This window comes from Cnephaeus nilssonii, assembly GCF_951640355.1.
Source record: "Cnephaeus nilssonii genome assembly, chromosome: 7".
In the NCBI taxonomy this organism is placed as follows: Eukaryota; Metazoa; Chordata; class Mammalia; order Chiroptera; family Vespertilionidae; genus Cnephaeus; species Cnephaeus nilssonii.
This window is the reverse complement of record NC_137078.1, coordinates 102,930,262-102,951,960: the sequence shown is the minus strand read 5'-3', so window position 1 is coordinate 102,951,960 and position 21,699 is coordinate 102,930,262. Positions and strand designations below refer to the sequence as shown.

Genomic DNA, 21,699 nt, shown 5'->3' with positions numbered 1-21,699 from the left:
AGCGGCCGGAGCGGCCCGGGGCGGGGGGGCGGGTCCAGTGGCGGCGGCGGCGGCGGCGGCGGCGGCCTGGGCATCGCAGGTGAGCACGGGCGGCGGGCGCGGGTGGGCGCGGGTGGGCGCTGGGAACCGGACCAGTCGGGCTGGGCATCTCTGCGAGGCGAGCGCGGGATCCCGGGCGCGGGACGGGGCGGCCGAGGACCCGGCTCCCCGCCAGCCTGGACCCGGGACCCCGCACCCCGGGACCCTGCCCCATCCCTGGGCCTCAGCGGGAGCAGGACCTGCCCAGGAACTGCCCCCACCCCACCCCACCCCACCCCCTATCCCCCCGAGCCCGGCGCCACCCGGTGCCCCTTTCCCAGGCGAGACTTGCAGCACTTCCTGGACCGGACTTTGCTCCCACCCTCTGGGCCCTGACGCAGGGGCGGGTGTTCCCTTCTCCTGGGAGACAGAAGCCTGCTGTCAGCCATAGGATTCGGGGGGCTCGGGTCGCCCTCCCGCTGAGCCCTGACCTCGGGCCCAGAGCTGCCCCTGGGGGAGCCCTGGCCGTGTCCTGCACCACCTTCCCTAGCTGGCCGGCTGCCACGCTCGGCTGCACTGCCCTTCCTGTTTCCAGGCTCTGGAAGGCTCCTGGCCGCCCTTGTGGGCTGCTGGCTTGGGCTCTGGGCAGGAAGGCCAGGCTGACAGGATGTCTGGTGGCCAGGAAGGTGGCCCTGAGTGCCTAGAGACCATCTGCTAAGTGGGCAGAGAACTGAGGCCCTGGGGATGGGGTGCTGGAAGTCTCCAGAGGGACATCTTCCTGAGGCCTGGCTGTCCCCACACCTGAGACTGGGTGAGCTCACCTCTGAGGGCTCCACCCCATGCCAGGCATTCAGCACCCACTGAGCCCAATCAGCCTGGAAGGTGGACAGGGCAGGGCGTGCTGACCCTTTTTCCCCAGAGGTGAAGGCCCCAGCCTAGGATGGTGAGTGACCTGCCCACAGAGTGGGAGGCAGAGCCTGCCCTTCGCCCAGATGTCCGGTTCCTGGCTGCACAGCTTGGGTGGCCTCCCTCCCTCACCAGGTCCCCACAGGTCACCCAGCACCAAAGGCAGGGGAACCCCCAGGCCCAAAGGGATGAGAGCTTATCCTGGACGAGGTGAGATGCCGCTGAGTCCCCAGGGCCCGTAAGAGCCACACTTCAATGCCAGCCCTGGGCACGCGGGGAGGCAGGTGCTAGGGTGCTCAGTGGCACCCACTCGACGTGTGGGTGCTTGGATGTTTGTGGAGCGACTGTATGAACGCAGGCAGAATCCAGAGCAGGAAAGGATCGGTGTCTGTCCATCTGTCCAGCACACGCTGACCTGCAGCCTCGGTGCTGGCTTCCCGGATAGAGGCAGCTGTGAGCGCGGACCAGGCTGCCCAGCCCCCTCCCGGCCATCACACCTCACCTCACTGTCTTTTTACTCCTCCCCTCGTTACCCTGTCGGAATTTCCCGTCTTTGTTATTGCCTCACCCGCCCCCACTAGAATGTCGCCCTGACGAGGCTGGGCGGTTTGTCTGTCACTGACACCCCAGCCTGCCTGGCTCTGGGTGGGGACTCAGCACACATTTCTCCAAGTAGCGACCACAGACGCTCTCCTGAGAGAGAGACACACAACACCCGCATAAGCAGGAAAACCCGGCGGGAGATGCGTGTCTGAGGGACAGGGAGAGGCCGTGCCGAGGTCTGTGGGCCCCTGTCCCGGGAAGGGGCATGGCAGGGTCAGGTGGGTGTCAGAGTGAGGTGGGCTCTTGGGGAGCAGTGGGACCCCAGCTGTTTCTGTCCTCCTGCTCCTGCCCCTCCCCCGAAGGAGTGAGCCACGTCCCAGGGAGACGACCCCAGCCCCAGCGACAATGGACGCCGTGGAGTCGGACTTCAACCTGAAGGTCGTCCTGGTCAGCTTCAAGCAGTGTCTCAACGAGAAGGAGGAGGTGCTGCTGGAGCACTACCTCGCCGGCTGGAGGGGGCTGGTCAGGTGCGTGGGGGCCAGGGCCAGACGGGGCTTCCCCGGCCACCCCCCCGGGGCGGGGCCCTGCTGCACCCCGGGCCCAGCCTCTGCCTCCCCTCCCCCGCAGGTTCCTGAACAGCCTGGGCGCCATCTTCTCCTTCATCTCCAAGGACGTGGTGACGAAGCTGCAGGTGATGGAGCGCCTGTGCAGCGGCCCCCAGCGGGACCACTACAGCAGCCTGCAGTCCATGGTGGCCTACGAGGTGGGCAACCAGATGGTGGACCTGGAGCGCCGCTCCCGCCACCCGGACTCGGGCTGCCGGACGGTGCTGCGGCTGCACCGGGCGCTGCGCTGGCTGCAGCTCTTCCTGGAGGGCCTGCGCACCAGCCCCGAGGACACGCGCACCGCCGTGCTCTGCACCGACTCCTACAACGCCTCGCTGGCCGCCTACCACCCCTGGATCATCCGCCGGGCCGTCACCGTGGCCTTCTGCACGCTGCCCACGCGCAAGGTCTTCCTGGAGGCCATGAACGTGGGGTCCACCGAGCAGGCCGTGGCGATGCTGGGCGAGGCCCTGCCCTTCATCGAGCACGTGTACGACATCTCCCAGAAGCTCTACGCCGAGCACGCCCTGCTGGACCTGCCCTAGGGGCCAGCGGCCCGGCTCCCCTTCCCCGGAGTCGGGCTGGGGCAGCCAGGGCCCCTCAGTCCCACTGCAGAGCTTTCTGGGGGTGCCTGGAGCAGAAACGCCACTGTTCCCCTGCCCGCTGAGCTTGTGGGGAGCCATGGGCCTGGCGCGGCCCACTTGGGCTGCAGACGGAGAAGGCAGGCGCTGGCCGGCCAGGTGGGTGGGTGAAGGGCAGAAGGCAGGGAAGGTGGGGCAGGATCAGAGTTCACACAAGAGGCTGTCCTCACCTGTGAGTCCAGTCTGCGCAGCGGGAGAGTCCCAGGTCCTTGGAGAGCAGGCTCCTCACCCGCTGACGATCCAGCAAGTGTGTGCTTCTCAGGCCCTTTGGGTCCTGGTGTCCATGGCAGGCGGGCTGCCTGTGGCCCCCCTGTACCAGGCTGGCTGTCCCTGGGGCAGGGAGGGAGCCTGGGCAGCGTTAGCACTGCGTCTCGTTCCCTGCCCCCATCTCCTTAGCCAGGGGCGCACGTGTCCTCCACACGGCAGCGGGAGCACAGGCCTGCCCTGCCTCCAGCCCTGCACGGCAGCCGCCTCCTGCGCCACACTGCTCCCCCAGGCAGCTGCTTGTGAGTCTGCACAGCTCAGCCCCGGAGCCCCCGGGAGCCCCTGCCTGCTGGGCCAGCTGGCCTCCCTGGCACCCAGCGATGCTGCATTCCCTCTCCCTGCCCCGTGCTGCCTGTCCCCCTGGAGCCCAGAGACCCAGGGTGCACGGCAGAGCGGGGCCTGGACCTCTTTGCCTGACGGCTGGCAGACGGGCACACCCAGCCTGGCCTGCCCACTGGCTCTTCACTGTAACCTCAGGACCCTGGTGCCACAGCTGTGCCGTGCAGCGCTCGCACACGAGTGTGAGCACGAGTGTGAGCTTGCGGGGACCCTTGAACACTGCAATACGGGTGATGACTTTCCCAACATAAATAAATGACAGTTACAGAAGCATATCCTGCACTCCAGGGTGGGGGTGCGGCGTGAGCCCCGCGTCTGCTTGCCAGGGAGGGGGTGCGGCTGAGCCCACAGCCAGGACTGCAGGGCAAGGCAGCCACAGGGAGTCAGCCCCCCACCATGGTCCAACCTCTACCAAGGTCACGGACTATCATTTCATTGGTGAGAAGACAGACGGAGCACCTGAGGGGCTGAGCTGAGTGGGTGGGCCTGGGCGGGCCTGGGCCGGCCCAGGGGGGTGGGGCTGCTCTGCCACACAGTGTCGGGAGGGTCCCCTTGATCACTGCGCCCCAATATCAGGGCCCCAATGCAGTGCCGGCTCCACTGCTGCGCCCACACCAAGCAGAGCCGAGCCCCAGGTGGTGCCAGCACAGGCCAGTGACAATGCAGGACTTGCTGGGAGAACAGCCTGGGGGCCACATGGGCCAGAGAGTGCAGGCTGCACGTGTGTGTGTGTGTGTGTGTGTGTGTGTGTGTGTGTGCAGGTGCACTGCATGCATGTATTGCAGTGTGTAGCATGCAGGTGCAGTGGTCTGTATCATGGAGGTGCGGGAATCCATTGCAGGTGTGTAGCATGGGTGTGCAGGTCCAGTGTGCTGTGCGTGTGAGCACCTGTGGGTGTCATGTGCGTGTCCTGAGTGTGCCGAGCCGTGTGGGCCCTCCCCACAGGCCAGTGGAGACACTTCCTGTAAACGTCTGCCAGGGCTGAACCGCCCAGAGCCCCTCCCCTGGCTCCTCTTGCACCTCTGCCCCCAGCACAGGGTCAGCGAGGCCTGGGGGTGGGGGTGGGGGGAGAGGAAGAGGGGAGAAGGGGAGAGACTGCATTGCCACAGCCCCAGCCGCTGTGGCCCATTTGGTTACAGCTTTTCTCCCTCCTTTGCATGCAACCCCTGGGGGCCCAGCTGGGAGCCCTGTCCCCAGAGGGAGGCACCTGCTCTGTTAGGTGCCCAGACCCGGCGGGGGCACCGCCAGCCACAGGGCTCCCAACACTTCCAGGCCACACGGTGCCCCGTTCCCAGGCAGGCTGAGAGGTATGGCCCCACCCCGGCCCCCCTCAGGCTGCCTGTGGGATGCAGATGGAGCCCCTCCTGACTGCGGATGGCCCCCCAGGGTGGGAGAGACCCGTGTTCTGTGCCTACTCCCGGGTCAGGGCAGCTGCAGAGCCCAGGACCCTTTTCAGAGGAATCCTAGGTGTCCCTCCTCCCCTCCTCAGTGGGTGGGTGAGAGGGGCTTGGGCACCAGCAGGTAACAAGGTCACGGGCAGTGCTGCTCAGAGCCTGCCTGCCCAGGTCACTGTCGGGCAGAGGGCCTGGTCGCATTAGGACAACCAGCAGACCCTGCCGTGGGCAACCTCGGGCTCAGGAAGGGTTGACGTCTCCAGGGGCCCCAGGGCTTGGCAGGTGAGGAGGGTTTTGCTAAACAAATTCTTCACCCCTCCCAGCCTGGCTCACCCTACCTGGGCCCCACCCGCTGGCCATCCCCATCAGGAGCCGCCACTGCCATGGCCGGCCTGGCTCTCCTGGGCCTCTCGGCTCTGCTGGGCCTCGGGGCAGGGGCCCCGCTGTGTCTGTCCCGGCAGCTCAGGGTGCGGGGGGACTACGTGCTGGGTGGGCTCTTCCCCCTGGGCGCAGCCGAGGACACGGGTCTCGGCCCCAGGACCCAGCCCAACACCACCGTGTGCACCAGGTAGGGAGCAGGGGAGGGGGGCAGGGCCGGCGGGGTGCTCCCCAGGAGGGATGAGGTGTCGTCCCCTCCAACCCTGTGTGGCCGCAGGCTCTCCTCGCTCGGCCTGCTCTGGGCACTGGCCATGAAGATGGCCGTGGAGGAGATCAACCGGGGGTCCGCCCTGCTGCCCGGCCTGCGCCTGGGCCATGACATCTTCGACACCTGCTCAGAGCCCGTGGTGGCCATGAAGACCAGCCTGGGGTTCATGGCCGAGGCGGGCAGCTGGGACATCGCCGCCTACTGCGACTACTCGCGGTACCAGCCCCGCGTGCTGGCCGTCATCGGGCCCCACTCCACCGAGCTCGCCCTCATCACCGGCAAGCTCTTCGGCTTCTTCCTCATGCCCCAGGTGCGCCCCGTCTGTCTCCCCCATGCCACCCACCCCCACCGGCCGGCCCCAGGGAGCCCCCATCGGGACACACCTCCCCTCCTGGCTGCTGCAGGTCAGCTACGGGGCCAGCACGGACCGGCTGAGCGACCGGGAGGCCTTCCCCTCCTTCTTCCGCACGGTGCCCAGCGACCGCGCCCAGGTGACGGCCATGGTGGAGCTGCTGCACGCGCTCCAGTGGAACTGGGTGGCCGCCATGAGCAGCGACGACGAGTATGGCCGGCAGGGCCTGAGCCTCTTCTCCAGCCTGGCCAACGCCCGGGGCATCTGCATCGCCCACGAGGGGCTGGTGCCGGCGGCCGGCGGCCACGGCCCACAGCTGGGCGCCGTGCAGGAGCTGCTGCGCCAAGTGAACCAGAGCCGCGTGCAGGTGGTGGTGCTGTTCTCCTCTGCCCGGGCCGCCCGCGCCCTCTTCAGCTTCAGCATCCGCTGCGGGCTCGAACCCAAGGTGTGGGTGGCCAGCGAGGCCTGGCTGACCTCGGCCCAGGTCCTGTCCCTGCCCGGCCTGGCCCAGGTGGGCACAGTGCTGGGCTTCCTGCAGCGGGGCGCCCCGATGCCCGACTTCCCGTCCTACGTGCATGCCAACCTGGCCCTGGCCGCCGACCCCGCCTTCTGCGCCTCGCTGGACGCAGAGCAGCCAGACCCGGAGGGGCACGTGGCGGGGCCGCGCTGCCCGCAGTGCGACCACGTCTCGCTGGAGGATGTGTCTGCCGGCCTCCTGCACCACCAGGCCTTCTCGGCCTACGCGGCCGTGTACAGCGTGGCCCAGGCCCTGCACAACACGCTGCTCTGCAATGCTTCGGGCTGCCCCCCACGGGCACCCGTGAGGCCCTGGCAGGTGAGGACGTGGGAGCTGGGCCGGCCCCGCTTGTGCCCAAGGAGAGGGGGCGGCGGAGGGGGAGGCCAGGGGGCTGGCAGCTGGCCCCCCGTTCCCCACCCACTGCCCCACCCCCCTGCCAGCTCCTGGAGAACATGCACAACATGAGCTTCCGGGCGCGTGGCCTGCCGCTGCGGTTCGACGCCAGCGGGAACGTGGACATGGGCTACGACCTGAAGCTCTGGGTGTGGCGGGACCCGGTGCCTGAGCTGCGCACAGTGGGCAGCTTCGACGGCCGCCTGCAGCTGCAGCTGCCCCAGATGCGCTGGCACACGCCAGGGAACGTGGTGAGTGCCCGGCCTGTCCCCACCGCACAGCTGCTCTGCAGCAAGGCCTGCCCCACCTGGGAGGGGCAGGGGGCGAGGGGGGAGCCGTCCCCAGGCCCTGGGGGTGCACCCAGCCCAGCGAAGCCTGAGTCCGAGGACCCTGCTCCAGAGGCCTGTGTCCCAGTGCTCCAGGAAGTGCCAGGAGGGCCAGGTGCGCCGGGTGAAGGGGTTCCACTCCTGCTGCTACGACTGCGTGGACTGCAAGGCAGGCAGCTACCGGCGCAGCCCAGGTCAGCCCCTCCCCAGCCATCCCTTCCCTGCTGGTCTATGTAGCTGAGGCAGGTGTGGGGAGGGTCCCGCAGGGTGAGGAACACATGGCCCAGAGGGTCCTGGCGTGTCCTGGCTCAGAGGCTGACGCCCAGGCCGGAGCCCGAGGCAGAGGCAAGCCCAGGGGAGCCCAGGGGAGCCCAGGGGAGCCGTGCCCCAGCGCCCTCTCTCTCCTCCCGGCCCACAGACGACCTCTTCTGCACCCCGTGCGGCCAGGACCAGTGGTCCCCCGACAGGAGCCTGCGCTGCTACCCCCGCAGGCCCAGGTGCCTGGCCTGGGGGCAGCCGGCCGTGCTGCTGCTGCTCGCGCTGCTGGCCCTGACGCTGGGCCTGGTGCTGGCGGCCCTGGGGCTGTTCGTCCGGCACCGGGACAGCCCCCTGGTGCAGGCCTCGGGCGGGCCGCGGGCCTGCTTTGGCCTGGCCTGCCTGGGCCTGGTCTGCCTCAGCGTCCTCCTGCTGCCCGGCCGGCCCAGTCCCGCCAGCTGCCTGGCCCAGCAGCCGCTGCTGCACCTCCCACTCACGGGCTGCCTGAGCACCCTCTTCCTGCAGGCGGCCGAGGTCTTTGTGGAGGCGGAGCTGCCGCCCAGCTGGGCGGACCAGCTGCGCGGGCACCTGCGGGGGCCGCGGGCCTGGCTGCTGGTGCTGCTGGCCGTGCTGGCGGAGGCGGCCCTGTGCACCTGGTACCTGGTGGCCTTCCCGCCGGAGGTGGTGATGGACTGGCAGGTGCTACCCACGGAGGTGCTGGTGCACTGCCGCGTGCGCTCCTGGGTGGGCTTCGGCCTGGTGCACGCCGTCAACGCTGTGCTGGCCTCGCTCTGCTTCCTCGGCACCTTCCTGGCGCACCGCCAGCCCGGCCGCCTCGACGGCGCCCGCAGCCTCGCCTTCGCCATGCTGGCCTACTTCATCACCTGGGTCTCCTTCGTGCCCCTCTTCGCCAACGTGCACGTGGCCTACCAGCCCGCCGTGCAGATGGGCGCCAGCCTCCTCTGCGTCCTGGGCATCCTGGCCACCTTCCACCTGCCCAGGTGCTACCTGCTGCTGCAGCAGCCGGCGGGCAACGCCCCCGAGTTCTTCCAGGGAGGGGGTCCTGGCAGTGCCAGCGGGCCGGGCGGCGGCAGGGGTGGAGCCCATGACCCAGCAACCTCGCCCCAGTGCGCCCAGACCTAGTTCCTTCCTGCAGAGCAGCCTGCAGGCCCACCCCTAGGTCCGGACCCCAGGCTGACGGCTGCCCGTGACCCAGCGCCCCCTGGGCCTGCGCGTGGCCCTGTGAGATCTCACCACTTGGGCGCAGTCAGGCCGTCCTGTCCAGCAAGGCCTGCCCAGGGACCCCGCGGGGAAGCAGCCAATAGGGGGCTCCTCAGGCCACACCCACGCTGAGGGCTCAGGGAAGCCACAGCGGAGTCATCTGCAGGTCAAGCTGGGCATCACTCACCTGGCTGGGCCTAGCCTAGGTCCCCCACCCAGCACCCCTCCGATCACCACTGGGGTGGGAGGTGGGTGAGTGGGCTACAGCCGCCCTGACATGGGCCCCAGTGCAGGACTGAGGCCCCCTTGGGGAGGGGCACCAGCTTCCTTCTCTCCCCGTCCTGGCCGGAGCGGGTAGAGTGGGGTTAGCCCGCCGCCAGCACCGCGGACAGAGCCTGGCTGGGTGGGGGTTCAGGACCAAGGCCAGCGCCCGCCGCCGGGACCCCTGGAGCCAGGAGCCAGCACCGCGGACAGAAGACGTGGCGCCAGGACCTTGCGGGCTGCCAGCAACTGGCCAGACCCTGGGGGAGGCTGGTCCAGCCCCCACACTCGAATCTGAGGGAGCTGGCAGGAGAGAAGAGACACAGGCACAGTCAGTCCCATAAAATTAAATGCTTTTTAGTGTTTAAAATAGCATTTACACAGAAGCAGCTCCGTTCACTATCCAGACGCCCTCTGACTTGATACAGTATCTACACCGCAGACACGGTACAGTATCCACATTGCAGACACATGCAGGCCAGCTCACTGGGAGGAAGCGTGTGTGTGTGTGTGTGTGTGTGTGTGTGTGTGAGGGGGGGGCGGTCACCTGAGGACAGCAGGGAGGGCAGGCTGGCCCCTCTCCCCAGACCCGTCCCTGCAGCAGCTGAGCATCCGTGGGCCACAGTCCACGCCTCCCGCCGCTGAGATGTGCCCCTCCCGCCCCCCCTCTCTGGCCCCCCCGTGCAGACACTCCCTGTGCCTCCGCATTCACTCTGAGACCCGGCGGCGGGGGGACATGCCTGGCCACCACCTCCCACAGGACACGGGCCAAGAAATAAATAAATAAGTTACACCCGACCCGGGCAGCCAGAGAGGTCTGGGGGCTCCCTTCCACCCCAACATGGCCCCCCCAGTCTGAGCAAGAAGCGTAGGGCCTGCACACTGGGTGACCGTAGGGACCAGGCCCGGCAACCACCTCAGTTTGGCCGGGGACCTGTATGCAGTGCTGTGGGCACACGGGGGTCCCTGAGGCCCACGCCACGGGGGCAGGTCAGACCCGCCTGCGCACAGGCCCCCCCAGGTCCGCGTGGACACGGCTGCTCTGACCAGGACAGACGGGCTGCTGAGGCCAGATAAGGGGGCCCGGGCCACCCGCCCCCCAGCCTGCCCCCACTCTGTCTAGCCCAGACCCCACAGCACGGCCCCTGGTGCGCGTGGAAAGCTGCCTGACCCCTGACGGCCACAGCTAAGACGAGGCCACACAAGCTCCAGATGCAGCGCCTCCTGGGGGGCAGCAGGACCCCCGTCCCCCACCGCAAGGCCGTCCGGAGGAAGACATCCTGTCCTCGGTCACATGATGTCGACGAAGAACTCGCAGGGGTTCCCCATGGCCTTCTGGAAGGACTGGCGGCTGCCTGTCAGCTCTGGGGGGACAGCGGCCAGCTCCCGGACAGGGGGCCCCCCAGGCGGCCCGCCCACCACCGAGTAGGCCTTTGTCAGAGGGTGCAATGGGGGGAGCCCCGGGGCAGTGGTGGAGGCCTGGCTGTGCGGGCTGCTGCCACGGCTGAGCTGGCTGGCGGGACGCTCCCACCAACCGCCGCCCCCTGCCCTGCTCGGGGCCGTGTGGTCGGACTCGCTGCCGCTGCCCCCAGCTCCGGGCCTCCGGTGCTCCTGCTCGCGGCCCGGGGCCCGCCGGCTGCTCCCGCCCGCGCTCCGCGTGGACCCGCTGCTTTTGCTTCCTGGGATGGAGAAAGGGAAGGAACGGATTGTCGGCGCCAGGCCTGCCCCTTCCAGAACTGACCACGGCCCGGCACCCAGGGCAGGGCCTGCGGTCCCGAGCGGGAGGGAGCGGGGCAGCCGTGCAGACACCAGGGCAGGAGCGAACCCGCCCAGAGACGCAGGCGCAGCTGCAGCAGGCGGGGCGGGGGGGGCAGGGGGGCAGGCGGGGACACTGGGCCAGCGTGGTGCCCCCACACCTCACTCCGATGCCTGCACCGAGGGCCTGGTCATGCCCCTGAGAAACCGAGGCTCCCGTTGGCCAACCTGGGCCCCCCACCCTGAGACCCACCTTCCATTGGACCCCAGGGCCCTGGCTAACGGCTCGGCTCAGCCTTGTCCCGGGTTCTCAGAAACGCCGGGAACCCGAGGGTGCCGGCCGGCGAGGGACACGCCAAGAGGGACGCCGGGCAGGGCCCTGGCTTACCGGCCCCGAGGGTCCATCCGCTAGTCCTTCAGTCTAAGGCTTGCTCAGCACAAAGCAAGGGATAGCACGAGTTACATGCCAGGCGCGGCCCGGCCCCCACACCTGCCTGCTCTCCTACCCGGCACGCCCGCCATGCCCTCCCCTCCGCACCGGCCTCTCCTGCCTGGGTCAGCTGCCTGGCATCTCCCCAGACCCTGGGCCATGCCCACAGGCCTCACTGGTCCCCACGCAGCCTCAGGCCAGTTTTCCTCATGGTTCATCCCCGACCCATCTCCTCAGCTCCCACATGCCCGTGGGGCGTGGTTATCGGGGGCAGACGGTGCTGGCTCCCCGTTGTCTGTCCTCCACTAGGTCCTGGAGCCCTTTTGCACGCCCCAGCCCAAGCCACCCCCGCCCTTCCCTCACCGTCTCCTGGCTTCCTGCCTCGGCCCCACCACCCCAGAGCCTCCAGGTTCCTCCTCCCCACCTCCCTCAACCACTCATCCCTCGCAAAGGGAGCCCACCCCAAACTCCAAGCACAGAGCAGGCGGAGTGCGCAGGGCAGAGGGGCGGGCACGCAGGGCAGAGGGGCGGGCACGCAGGTAGCAGACGGTAGGGAGCGGGCACCAGTGGGCAGGCTCTCACCTTCACTCTGCTGACTCCCGGCGCTGCCGCTGCCGTAGCTGAAGCCAGGGTCCTGGTACGCAGGCGGGAAGCAGGGCGGAGGCCCTGGGTACTGGTAGGGGTAGCCCTGCGCCAGGGGCCAGGGAGCCGGGTGGGGCAGCGGGGCCAGCGTGTCCTGATCCGAGGCCCCGCTGGAGCCGCTGTTGAGGTTCAGGGCCTCGAGAGCTGGCGAGAGGGGAGGCCGGTGAGGGTGGGGTGGGCAGGCCCCCTGGGGACCCCCAGCCTGCGGCCCCCACTCACTGCTGCACAGGTCCCCGAAGACGTAGTAGCACTGCTCGGAGAAGGTGACCTTGTTCACGGTGTGCCGCAGGAAGCCGCGCTTCAGCATGCTGCTGGCGTACTTGCGCGCCTCACGCCGCTCCTTGAAGCCCTCCACGTGCGTGTACAGCCAGTCCACCACGTCCGCGCCTGCAGAGGCTCGCGTCAGGCAGGGTGCCGGCCGTGCATGTGTGTGCATGCATGCATGTTTGTGTGTGCACATGTGCACGTGTGTGTGCACTGTGCGCGTACCGCCACCCGCCCCCGGCGTCTAGGGCCCGCTCACCGATGACGGCGTTGGCGATGGTGATCTTGAGCCACATGCGGTCGCGGATCTCCAGCCCCGAGTCGGGCAGCTGCATGGCCCGGACCACGGCGCCCATGTCGCTCTTCACTGTCAGCGGCGCCTCCTCCAGCTCTACAAGGCACGCCCTGCTCAGCGGACAGGCCGCCGCCCACCGTGCCCACTGCACCCCCTCAGAGCCCAGTGCTGTGGAGCCCCCCAGGCTGAGGAAGGGGTGTGGGGCCGTCTCCTCCTCCTGTAGGTGCTTCCATAGGCTCTGGGCACGAACCAGGGTGAGGCCGCGCCCACCGTGGCCACAGCCTCGCGGGGACATCAGCACCCCGCGCCCCCCCCCCAGGGCTGTTAGTCATGTTAGAGGCAGAAAGCAAATGGGGCTCCACACAGGCATGCACACACACGGGCACGCACACGGGCACGCACACACACGGGCACACATACACACCTACATGTGCGCGTGCACATGCACACACACACGCATGCAGTTGTCTGCCCTGCCACAGAAGACCCTGGGCAGGGACCCAGGCTGGCTCGGCCCCTGGGGCACCTCAACCCCCACCACACAGGATGTGCATGGGAGGAGCGTGAGCCTGAGGCCACGTGTGGGCCCTGGTCCGACTGCAGGGGCCCTGCAGCAGCAGGACGCGGAGGCTGGCAGGGCCCTCGGGGGGACCGCGCCAGGTGGCGCCTCGGCCTGGCCCTGGGCCCTGGTCCTCAGTTCGCTGAGCTAAGAGCTGCCACTTACGTGGGGCGCCAGGCACAGAGCTGGTTAGTGAGGAGGAGCTGGTGCGCGTGACGGCGCTGGAGCAAGGGCTCGTACCGTAGCGGGGCAGGGCTCCGGTCAGCGCCGCCGTGTGGGACAGCCAGGCGGCCGGGTCGATGGGCCGAACAGGGTCAGCTGGGAGGCCGCCGCACGGCAACAGACAGAAAGATGGACAGACATGGGAGAAAGTGGAGCACAGGGCAAAGCGGAGAGGCCGCAGGCTGGCTGGGCGCCCCACCCCCACCCCCACCCCCACCCCCACCCCCACCCTCCAGCCCCTTGGTCACTCACCCCTCGGGACGGTGAAGTAGCTCCGGGGGGTCGGGTCCCAGCACTTGGCCACCGTGAGGCTGATGGGCCTGCAGGGCAGGAACGGCAGGTCATGTGGGCGAGGCCCCATATGACCGTCAGGCCCCGTGTCCCCGGGTGCCCCCCCCCCCCCGCGTGTCCCCCGCCTCACCCCGTCTGGGACACAATCTCCCGCAGCACGCGCACGGCGTCGTCGTTGCTCATGTTCTCAAAGTTGATGTCGTTCACCTGGGGGAACAGGGGTCCGTGCGGTGGGTGGGGTGCGGCCCTCTCGGCCCCCCGCCCCGCCAGTCCCGGTGCCCCACCTGCAGCAGCATGTCCCCGGGCTCGATGCGGCCGTCGGCGGCCACGGCCCCGCCCTTCATGATGGAGCCGATGTAGATGCCGCCGTCGCCCCGGTCGTTGCTCTGCCCCACGATGCTGATGCCCAGGAAGTGGTGCCTCTCTGGGGGTGGGAGCAGTCAGCAGGCCCCGCCCCCCGCCCCCCGCCCGGGACCCCTGCTCCCCGCCCCGGGCCCCACGCCTGCCCAGGGAGCCAGAGCCTCACCCATGTTGAGTGTGACGGTGATGATGTTCAGGGACATGGTGGAGTCGGTGATGCTGCTGAAGGACGAGGCCTGGGAGGGCCGGGCGCAGGTGAGGCTATGGTGGCAGCACAGACCCCGCCCCGCCCTCCCGCCTGCTACCTACGCGGTCTGCCTGCCGCAGGCGCTGCTTCCGCCGCCGCCGCTTGTGCTTCCGGATGAGCCGGGAGGAGGTGCTCTGCTCAGTGGAGCTGCTCAGCCTGGGGATGCAGATGGCGGGGCATGGGGGTCAGGGGGCATGAAGGTCAGAGGTGCAGAGGTCAGGGGCTGGAGGGGGGGCTGCAGGGAGAAGGTGCCTACACACAGGCATCCCGCCCCCTCCACGTCGTTGAGGGGAGGGGACGGAGGTGGCAGGTGAGGCAGGTGGTGTCTGTCTGTCAGAATCTCAGCTCCTGGCTGCACACATCCCGCTCTACACGTGTGCAACATGCAGACCCCACACCCACAGGGTCACTACTTTCAGGTGAACATGGAGACACAACACAAACACCAGGTAAGCCATCATGGCCTCCACAATGGCACACACTCGTGCGTGCACCAAGTGCACATGGACACACCTGTGCACATCCACAAACACGTATACAACATGCACATGCACTCATGTACACACATACACGACACACACCCATGTGCATACACACATGTACACAACATGTGCACACACCTGTGAAACTCCCATGCCTGTGTGCACACATGATGTACACCCCACACACACATGTGCACACACATGCCCATTTGCACACACAGCCACCACACACTGTGCACTCACACAGCCACAACACCCATGAGCACATACATGCCCACACATACCTGCACCTGCACACACACCTACACACATGTCAACACACATAGCACACACCTTCAGACATGCCCATATCTGCATGCGCACACACACACGTGCACACACGCCTGCACACGCACACATGCCCGCGCACCGGCTCGTGTTGTCATCTTCATCAGAGTCGATGAAGCTGCTGGACTCGAGTTCACTGCTCAGCAGGGTGGAGGCACTGTCGGGGGGCAAGCCCAGGTCCCGCCGCCGGTCCCCCCTTGGGTGCCCGTTGGCACGGGTGGCTGTGGAGACAGAAGGGAAGTGAGCCAACTACGGGGATCCCTGGAGGTCACGGTGGCCCCTGTTGACCTCAGAGCGGGGCAGCGTGACTAAGGGGCTGCTGGACGAGGGGTCAGATCCTCGAGAAGTCGGGCCTGGGACCCCTCCCCAGAGACCCCACTGGCCGGGGCAGGAACGCGTGGGCAGCAGGGACCTGGGGTGTGCTCTGGGGTCTGGGGTGGAGGGTGTGGCCTGTTACCCTCTTCCCGGTTCCGGCGTCGGGCTCGCTCACGCCGGTGGCTGACCATGGATTCAGTGCCGGTCTCGTTGTCCATCCCATCACGGCTGCTGGCCACATTCGGGCTGTGCCGACAAGAGTGTTGTGCAAACTGGGCCCCCAATGCCTGGGACCCTTTCAGGCCCTTGCCTCCCCGCTGCCTGGCGAGACCCTGACTCCACCCACCTGCCCAGCTGCCCACCCCAGACAGTCAGGGCCCGCAGGACCACCGGGCTCAGTCCCCCCGAGTTCTTACTGGAAAGATGGGGGCCGGGAGTCCCCGATGCCACCCATCCGCTCAAGTGGTGGGGGCAGGTCGGTGTGGCCGTCGGTGGCCTGAGAGCCCGTGTCTGAGTGCGCGCCCTCCGCCAGGACCAGCTGCGGAGGACAGTGAGGCTCAGAGGTGCCTCTGGCCACCGCCCCCCACAGGGTGCCCAGGGCACAGGCGCCCAGCCTCGCACACTCAGCTAGCCTGAGCCCCGCCCCCTACGATCCTGGGACCACCCCCACCCCAGCCAAAGCCCGCTGCCAACGCCCCCCAGACTCACCCAGGAGACCACGCGGCCATTGAAGCAGGGCAGCCTGGCATTGTCCGCAGAGATCTCCTCCTTCACCACCCTGCGGGCAAACACCGCCGTGAGCCCCGCACAGGGCCGCTCTCCCCGTGTGCTCCGGAGAGAAGCCCCCGCCCGACCAGGGCGCCCAGCACACGCCCAGCTGTCAGTCTGTGTGGCTGTCCCGCCCACCACATTCTCTTCCTGGGGCTCCAGTCATCCTCCTGAGCGCCCCTTCCAGGGCCCAGCCCAGGGGCCAGAGCTCCGGCCCTCAGCACCGGGGTCACCACCTGCAGCACCCTACACCTCGAGCCCGCCTTGCTCTGTGTGCACCCCAGGGGAAGAGCTGCGAGGGAGGGACTCTGTCTGGTTTCTCCTCTGCACCCCTCCCCCCCAGCCCAGCACAGGGCCTGGGTCACGGCAGCCTCAGCACAGGACCCCATGGACACAGGCGGGTCGAGATGGCACAGTACATGCACCCCCACATGCACACGCACGCACTCTCCGAGGGCAGGCCACCAGCCCACCCAGGGAGACAAGCAGACCCCACTTGCTGCACCTGCTCAACTCCGGACCTGAGAGGCCAGCTGGGCCCACCGAGAGGTCAGCCTCAGAGGTCAGCGAGCCCTGCCTGACCTCTGCACAGTGGCCACACCCACTGCACAGAGAGCAGCCAGGCCTATTTCTTTATTATTTTTAAATATTTTTATTGCTCTCAGAGAGGAAGGGAGAGGGAGAGAGAGACAGAAACATCAAGGATGCGAGAGAATCATGGATCGGCTGCCTCCTGCACGCCCCACACTAGGGATCCAGCCTGCAACCTGGGCACGTGCCCTGACTGGGAATTGAACCATGACCTCCTGGTTCATAGGTCGACACTCAACCACTGAGCACGCCAGCCGGGCACCAGGCCTATTTCTTAATGGGGCCCCTGGTCAGGTGGCTTGAGGGTTGGGGAGGGCAGGATAGAGAGGCCAGGGCAACGCTAACTGGGAAGGAGGCCCATGACCCCGGGGTTCAGAAACAGGTGTGTGTGGGGGTCAAGGTTTCAGGTTCCAGAGGTGAGGGGAACAGCAGCCAGCACAGCTGGCAGGGGGCCCTGGGGCAGGACAGGCATGGGCTGTGGCCCAGACACACCCCACACTGTGGCCCCTGGAGGCCGGGGAGCAGGCCAGGCAGGGTGGGGCCTGCAGCAGGAGGGGCCTAGACGCCCTCCCGCCTGGAGCCCAGCCCTCCCCAGCACAGCAGGATTTCCACGCCAAAGGCCATGCCCAGCGGAGAGACGGGGGCCAGGGCACCGGGCAGGAAGCAGCCTCACTCGGCGGGTCCTGGGCAGCAGCAGGTGGCAGGAGCCCCCAGAGCTGGCACCCCACAGTCCTGACCAGGGAGCAAGGCTTCACACACAGGGAGGGAGCCCTAGACCCTGGGGCAGAGGAGACAGAGGAGACAGGGCCAACCTGGGGGGAGGGGGCACCCCCAGATGTCTTCCAGGGCCAGCCCCACAGGCACCCATACGCTGGGCACCTCAACCTGCAGAAAGGTCCCTTCTCAGCCCCACGTCTGCTGCCCCCACTCAGGCACCACAGCCCTGCAGGCCTGAGCGCCAGGGAGGCGGGACCCAGCCCAGACCCGAGGCTGGCACCACAGGAGGACCTGGGGTGGGCCGGGGACACGGGGACCCCGCCTGCTGCAGCTGACTGACCAGGGTGGGGGGGAGGGGAAGGGGGAAGGGGCCGGTCCCCACACGGCCAGGTGGGCCCTTGGGCGGCCTCCCTGCCACACCAAGCTCCGCCCCTTTCTGATTCACCCACAGGGAGGCACCCCGGGCTCCCTCGGAGGCCCAGGAGCACCCAAGCCCCTCCTGCCCGCCTGGCCAGGGCCTCTCCATGACCCTCCACCAAGGGCTGCCTGAGGCCTCAGGGCCCCCCTCAGCACAGAGGCCCTCCCAGCTCCCAGAGGCCCTGCTCCCCGGCCCTCGCCAGCCTGAGGACCCGTCCTGCACCTCCGTGTACACGCGTGACAGAGCATCCTGCCATCCACCTGGGGGCGGGGCAACGGGGCCCCACAGGCCCAGGACCGGGAGGGAGGACATCGATGGAGGAGGAGACGCCGGAGCCCCCAGGGCCAAGGGCACAGGCTCCTCTCCTCGGGGAGCCCCGCGCTGGCGGGAGCCCAGGGGTGGCGGTTGGGAAAACGCCTCCCGACAACCCTGAGGCCCCCGGGCCGGCCTCGCCGGGCGGAGAGCGGACCTCGCCGGGCGGAGAGCCGACTCCGCAGCATCTCCTCTGAGGCACCCAGGCACCCCGGTGGCTCCCTGCCCTTGACCTCAGCGTTGCTGGTGAGATCCCAGGCCCCACCCGCCACCCCTGCAGACCCACCCTGGGAGCCGAGTGTGGCCAAGGGCCCAGGAGGACCCGAGGGGCCAGCCCCTCCCCGTGGGCGGCTCTCGGGGCGTCCACAGGGGCACAGGGTCCCCATCCTCTCTTCCCGCCACAGAGCAGGGAGTTGGCAAAGAGCTGGCACAGGACACCCCCTGGGCTACTGACCCCAAATGGCACAGCTACGGAGAGTAGAGTGGGACTCGGCCAGGCTGAGTGCCCGCCCCACCCAGCCCCACCCAGGGCCCGAAAACAGGTGGCCCAGAGACCAGAGGTAGAGGGGCCTGGGCCACAGCCATCGAGCTACATGCCAAGTCCAGCCAGACCGGGCATCCGCCCAGCGGTCCTGGAGGGGCTGCGAGCCCAGGACCCTCCACGTCACGGAACTGAGGGCTGGGGCCAGACTCTTCCCTACACCACACCCACCACAGGCCAGAGACCCCCGTTTCGCTAGGTCAGAGCAGCTGTGACATGCATGGGAAAGTGGGGGGGCAGGGTGCAGGACCCCTCTACCCACTTGGCCAAGGACACCCATGGGAAGTGGGGCCCAGCCCAGAGCACATGGTCCTGCCCCCCTCAGACTCTCCCTTCCCTCACTACGTGGCCAGGACAGAGACTCAGGGAACTGAGGCCCAGCCCACAGTGGGGGGTGGGGTGGGGGGCGGAGCAGGAGGCCCAGGCTCACCAGGGTGCTCCTCACAGCCCCCCAAGTGAGGCCGCCCTGTCATGGACCTGCCCGCCCTCCCCACACCTCCAGTTACGTCCGCTAGGCGTCCAGGTCTCATTCACACTAAAGTGTAACAGATTACCCCTCCCAAAGGGAGCTTAGCCCAGCGAATAAATGGTTCTAGAACAGGCAGACCTTGGGGCTCTGCAGGCAGATCTCGGGGGCAGGGGGAGAAAGGAGGCAGCTGATGGGGGTCTTCGGGGACCTGGCCACCAGCCAGCGACCCGGGGAGGAAATAAGCGAGCCCGTGCTGTCTGCCCACTGTGCCTTCCAGCGCCACCCAAATCCATTCCCCTGCTGACCCCCCTCGAACTCAGAGCTGCCCCTGCCTCCCAGGGGCCCTGCTCGCTCCCCCACACCCAGCCATTTCCAGGCCTGAAGAACTCCAGGGCTGCTCCAACAGTCTGCCCACCCTCCTCCCCAACCAGGACCCACGTGTCCACGCGGGTGGACCAGGCTCTGGACCATGTCCTGGGGGCCGGCCTCTGCGGGGCGTGCAGGTGGGGTGGGGGGGTGTCTGCAGCTCGTGGGTGGCCCCCATGGCTCTGGGACACAGCAGCAGGCCCCCAGGACATGGTCCAGAGCCTGGCCCACCCGCGGCAAACTGGGACCTGGGCACACGCCTTGCCACGCCGCAGGCTCGGTGCTGGCTTCGGTCCGTGACAGAGAGCATGTGTGACCTTGGCAATCTTTGTTCAAGGAGTAAACTGAGTTACGCCTGGCCGGCTGAGCATCAACCTATGAACCAGGAAGTCAAGGTTCAATTCCGGGTCAGGGCACATGCCGGGGTTGTGGGCTCAGACTCTCTCACCATTAATGTTTCTATCGCTCTCTGCCTCTCCCTTCCTCTCTGAAATCAATGAAAATACTTTTTTAAATAAATACGTAGTAATAGACGAAGTTAAAAACGAAAGTGCTCTCTCACATGGCGGACGGTCACAGCCACAGCAGCCCAGACCCCGAGGGGCAGCGGCTGGGAGAGACGGCCCAGCGAGGGCGGTGAGGGGCACGGGATGCCCCACCCGCAGGGCCGGCCCCTTGTGGCTCCTGAGCTGAGCCAGCAGGGAGGCCAGCCACTCGGCCCGGGGCGTCCTGCCTTCCGAGGCTGCCAGGGACACACCCACCCCTCTCCCCTCCCCATGGTTGGGGGCGGGGGGGCGGGGGGGGGGGAGAGAGTCTGGTTGCCCAAACATCCCTCAGGTCCCCAAGAGCTGCCGAGTAGCCCCAGCCTGACAGCCTGACCCGGCCTGGGCTGCCCAGGGCCCAGGCAAACCACAGAATCCAGGAAGTGGCCTCAATGTCAAAGTGCCCGGACACGGCCCCACACAAGGACGTGGGCACACCTGCTCAGCCCACGGCTCGGCCCCCCTCCCCAGCCCTGCCAAGCGGGGGGACTCGGGTTACTGGTGGCGGAGCCAGGTCAGGCCTGGAGCCCACAGCCCGCCTCCTGCTCCCAGCCCCAGAGGCCCGGCCAACGCCAGTGGGAATTCCTCTCCACAGACGGCCATCGGGACCGGGCACTGGATGCTGACCAGAGGCGGCTCCCAGGACACCGAGTGCTCAGCGGGGACAGAGGCCCAATGGCAAGCAACCCCAGGGCGGGCGTGGGTGGAGTGACCCTTGACCTCTGCGCTGACCTCAGGATCCCGGAAGAGGGGGCCAGGGGTAGGCTGTCGTGAGCCTCCAGACAGATCCGTGCCCCTGTGCCAGGTCACCTCGTTACCCCGCACGCTAACCAGGAACCCACTGGGTGGCGGGGACTCTGCGCCCACGTCCTCCCCTTCCCCAACGACGCTCCGTAAATGTTCCTCGGAGTCCAGGCTCCACAAGCCATAAGCTCTCCAGGCACCTGCCCCCCCACAGAGGGCGCAGCGGGGCCCTGAGTCTGAAAGGTCCCACCATGGGGGGGCTGCAGGGGCGCCCTGGGCCGCAGACATGGACCCGCAGGTCACACACTCAGGCGCACGGACCAGGCCCAGGGCGGGTGGGGAAGCCAGGACGCGCGCCTGCCCACGGCCCCGAGTTCTCCGGCTCCTGGGCTGGCAGTCAGGGCCCCACGTGCCCCCGCGCAGGGCACAGACAGGTGGACACACCGTATGGGGCGGAGGATCGGCCCGGGTCACGGTCCCCGGACCTCCCCCCCGCCCTGCCCGGGTCACGGTCCCCGGACCCCCCAGCCCTGCCCGCGCGCAGACAGGTGCCGACCCGCCCGCACTGGCCCCGCGCGCCACTGACCCGAAGTCCTGGTCCATGGACTTGAAGAAGAATTTGTAGGCGTGCACCGGCCGGTTGCTGAGCACGTTCTTGAAGTCGGCCAGCGTGACGCGCTCGGGCGCCACGGGCAGCTTGACCAGGTACGGCGTCTCCTCCTCGTCCATGTGGTAGATGATCTTGGTCTCCGCCATGGCGCGGCGGCGGCGGGCCCGCTCGGCGGTCAGGCCCGGCCCGGGGATCCGACGCGGGCGCCTCCCCGCCGCCGGCCTGCGCCCCGCCCGCCCGCCGCTCCCGGCCCGGCCGCCCCGGCCGCCCCGGCCCCGCCCGCCCCGCCGACCCCGGCTCCGCGCGCGCCTCGCCTGCTGCCCAGCGGCCGGCGGCCGCCCATCCGCCCCGGCCCGGGACGCAGCTGGGAGCGCACCAGGCCCGGCCGCGTCCGTGCGCCCCGCCGCCCCCTCGGGCCGCGCAGTTCCAGGGACCGCCCGGCGGGGCTGCGCGCGGCCCGCGGGGGGCGCCCGAGAGCGCGGCGGGGCTGACGTCACGGGCGCGCGGGGGAGGCGGGGCTGCGCACGCGCGGGAGGCGGGGCGCGCGGCGCCGGGGGGGCCGCGTGTGCGCGCCCGCGAGGCCTCCGCCGCGCTCTCCCCGGCCCGTCCCCGGCCTCCAGCCGGGCGCACGGGGCGCCCACGACACGCTCTGGGCCCGAGCTGTCGCGCGTGGACAGACGGGGCGCGCCCGGGGCAGGAGGTGGGTCGGGACGCCCCGCATGTCGCGCCCCGAGCTGTCGGAGGGGAGACC

General features: G+C 68.7%; 3 protein-coding genes across 7 annotated transcripts; 2 read left to right on the top strand and 1 right to left on the bottom strand.

Annotated features, from left to right (window-relative positions):
* The first annotated feature begins 2 nt into the window (after positions 1 to 2).
* On the top strand, positions 3 to 3,758 carry CPTP (ceramide-1-phosphate transfer protein). Of its 2 annotated transcripts, none has more exons than XM_079778209.1 (3): positions 3 to 79; positions 1,830 to 1,994; positions 2,095 to 3,758. In XM_079778209.1, exons 2-3 carry the CDS (start codon positions 1,873 to 1,875, stop codon positions 2,615 to 2,617), a joined length of 645 nt encoding a protein of 214 aa, XP_079634335.1. In that variant the 5' UTR covers positions 3 to 79; positions 1,830 to 1,872; the 3' UTR covers positions 2,618 to 3,758. The 2 variants fall into 2 exon arrangements, with proteins under 2 accessions (XP_079634335.1, XP_079634336.1); XM_079778210.1 differs by lacking the exon at positions 3 to 79 and adding an exon at positions 93 to 1,703.
* Positions 3,759 to 3,938: 180 nt separating this feature from the next.
* On the top strand, positions 3,939 to 8,906 carry TAS1R3 (taste 1 receptor member 3). The gene is given in 7 exon segments (XM_079778211.1): positions 3,939 to 5,278; positions 5,366 to 5,666; positions 5,761 to 6,543; positions 6,666 to 6,879; positions 6,882 to 6,943; positions 6,946 to 7,138; positions 7,363 to 8,906. Coding segments are annotated over 7 exon segments (2,718 nt in total). The 5' UTR covers positions 3,939 to 5,093; the 3' UTR covers positions 8,343 to 8,906.
* Positions 8,907 to 9,022: 116 nt separating this feature from the next.
* Positions 9,023 to 21,192, bottom strand: DVL1 (dishevelled segment polarity protein 1). Of its 4 annotated transcripts, none has more exons than XM_079778200.1 (15): positions 20,925 to 21,192; positions 15,579 to 15,648; positions 15,287 to 15,408; positions 15,013 to 15,116; positions 14,638 to 14,776; positions 13,809 to 13,902; positions 13,666 to 13,735; positions 13,424 to 13,563; positions 13,270 to 13,346; positions 13,101 to 13,168; positions 12,792 to 12,944; positions 12,032 to 12,163; positions 11,728 to 11,895; positions 11,449 to 11,652; positions 9,023 to 10,360 (listed from the first exon to the last, which is right to left on the bottom strand). In XM_079778200.1, the coding sequence occupies exons 1-15, from the start codon at positions 21,092 to 21,094 to the stop codon at positions 9,972 to 9,974; spliced, it is 2,100 nt and encodes a 699-aa protein (XP_079634326.1). In that variant the 5' UTR covers positions 21,095 to 21,192; the 3' UTR covers positions 9,023 to 9,971. The 4 variants fall into 4 exon arrangements, with proteins under 4 accessions (XP_079634326.1, XP_079634328.1, XP_079634325.1 ...); XM_079778202.1 differs by having other exon boundaries at positions 12,867 to 12,944; XM_079778199.1 differs by having other exon boundaries at positions 11,449 to 11,895.
* Between the last annotated feature and the right edge of the window lie 507 nt (positions 21,193 to 21,699).

What these genes read in the sequence shown, in the direction of transcription:
- DVL1 (XM_079778199.1), bottom strand. Translation starts at nt 21,094, where the DNA reads ATGGCGGAGACCAAGATCATCTACCACATGGACGAGGAGGAGACGCCG. An exon ending in TCCATGGACCAGGACTTCGG is followed by an intron (nt 15,649 to 20,924) that starts GTCAGTGGCGCG and finishes GTTTGCCCGCAG; the next exon opens with GGTGGTGAAGGAGGAGATCT. An exon ending in CTCTGTGCCTGGCGCCCCAC is followed by an intron (nt 12,164 to 12,791) that starts GTAAGTGGCAGC and finishes CGTGCCTTGTAG; the next exon opens with AGCTGGAGGAGGCGCCGCTG.
- CPTP (XM_079778209.1), top strand. Translation starts at nt 1,873, where the DNA reads ATGGACGCCGTGGAGTCGGACTTCAACCTGAAGGTCGTCCTGGTCAGC. An exon ending in GGCTGGAGGGGGCTGGTCAG is followed by an intron (nt 1,995 to 2,094) that starts GTGCGTGGGGGC and finishes CCTCCCCCGCAG; the next exon opens with GTTCCTGAACAGCCTGGGCG.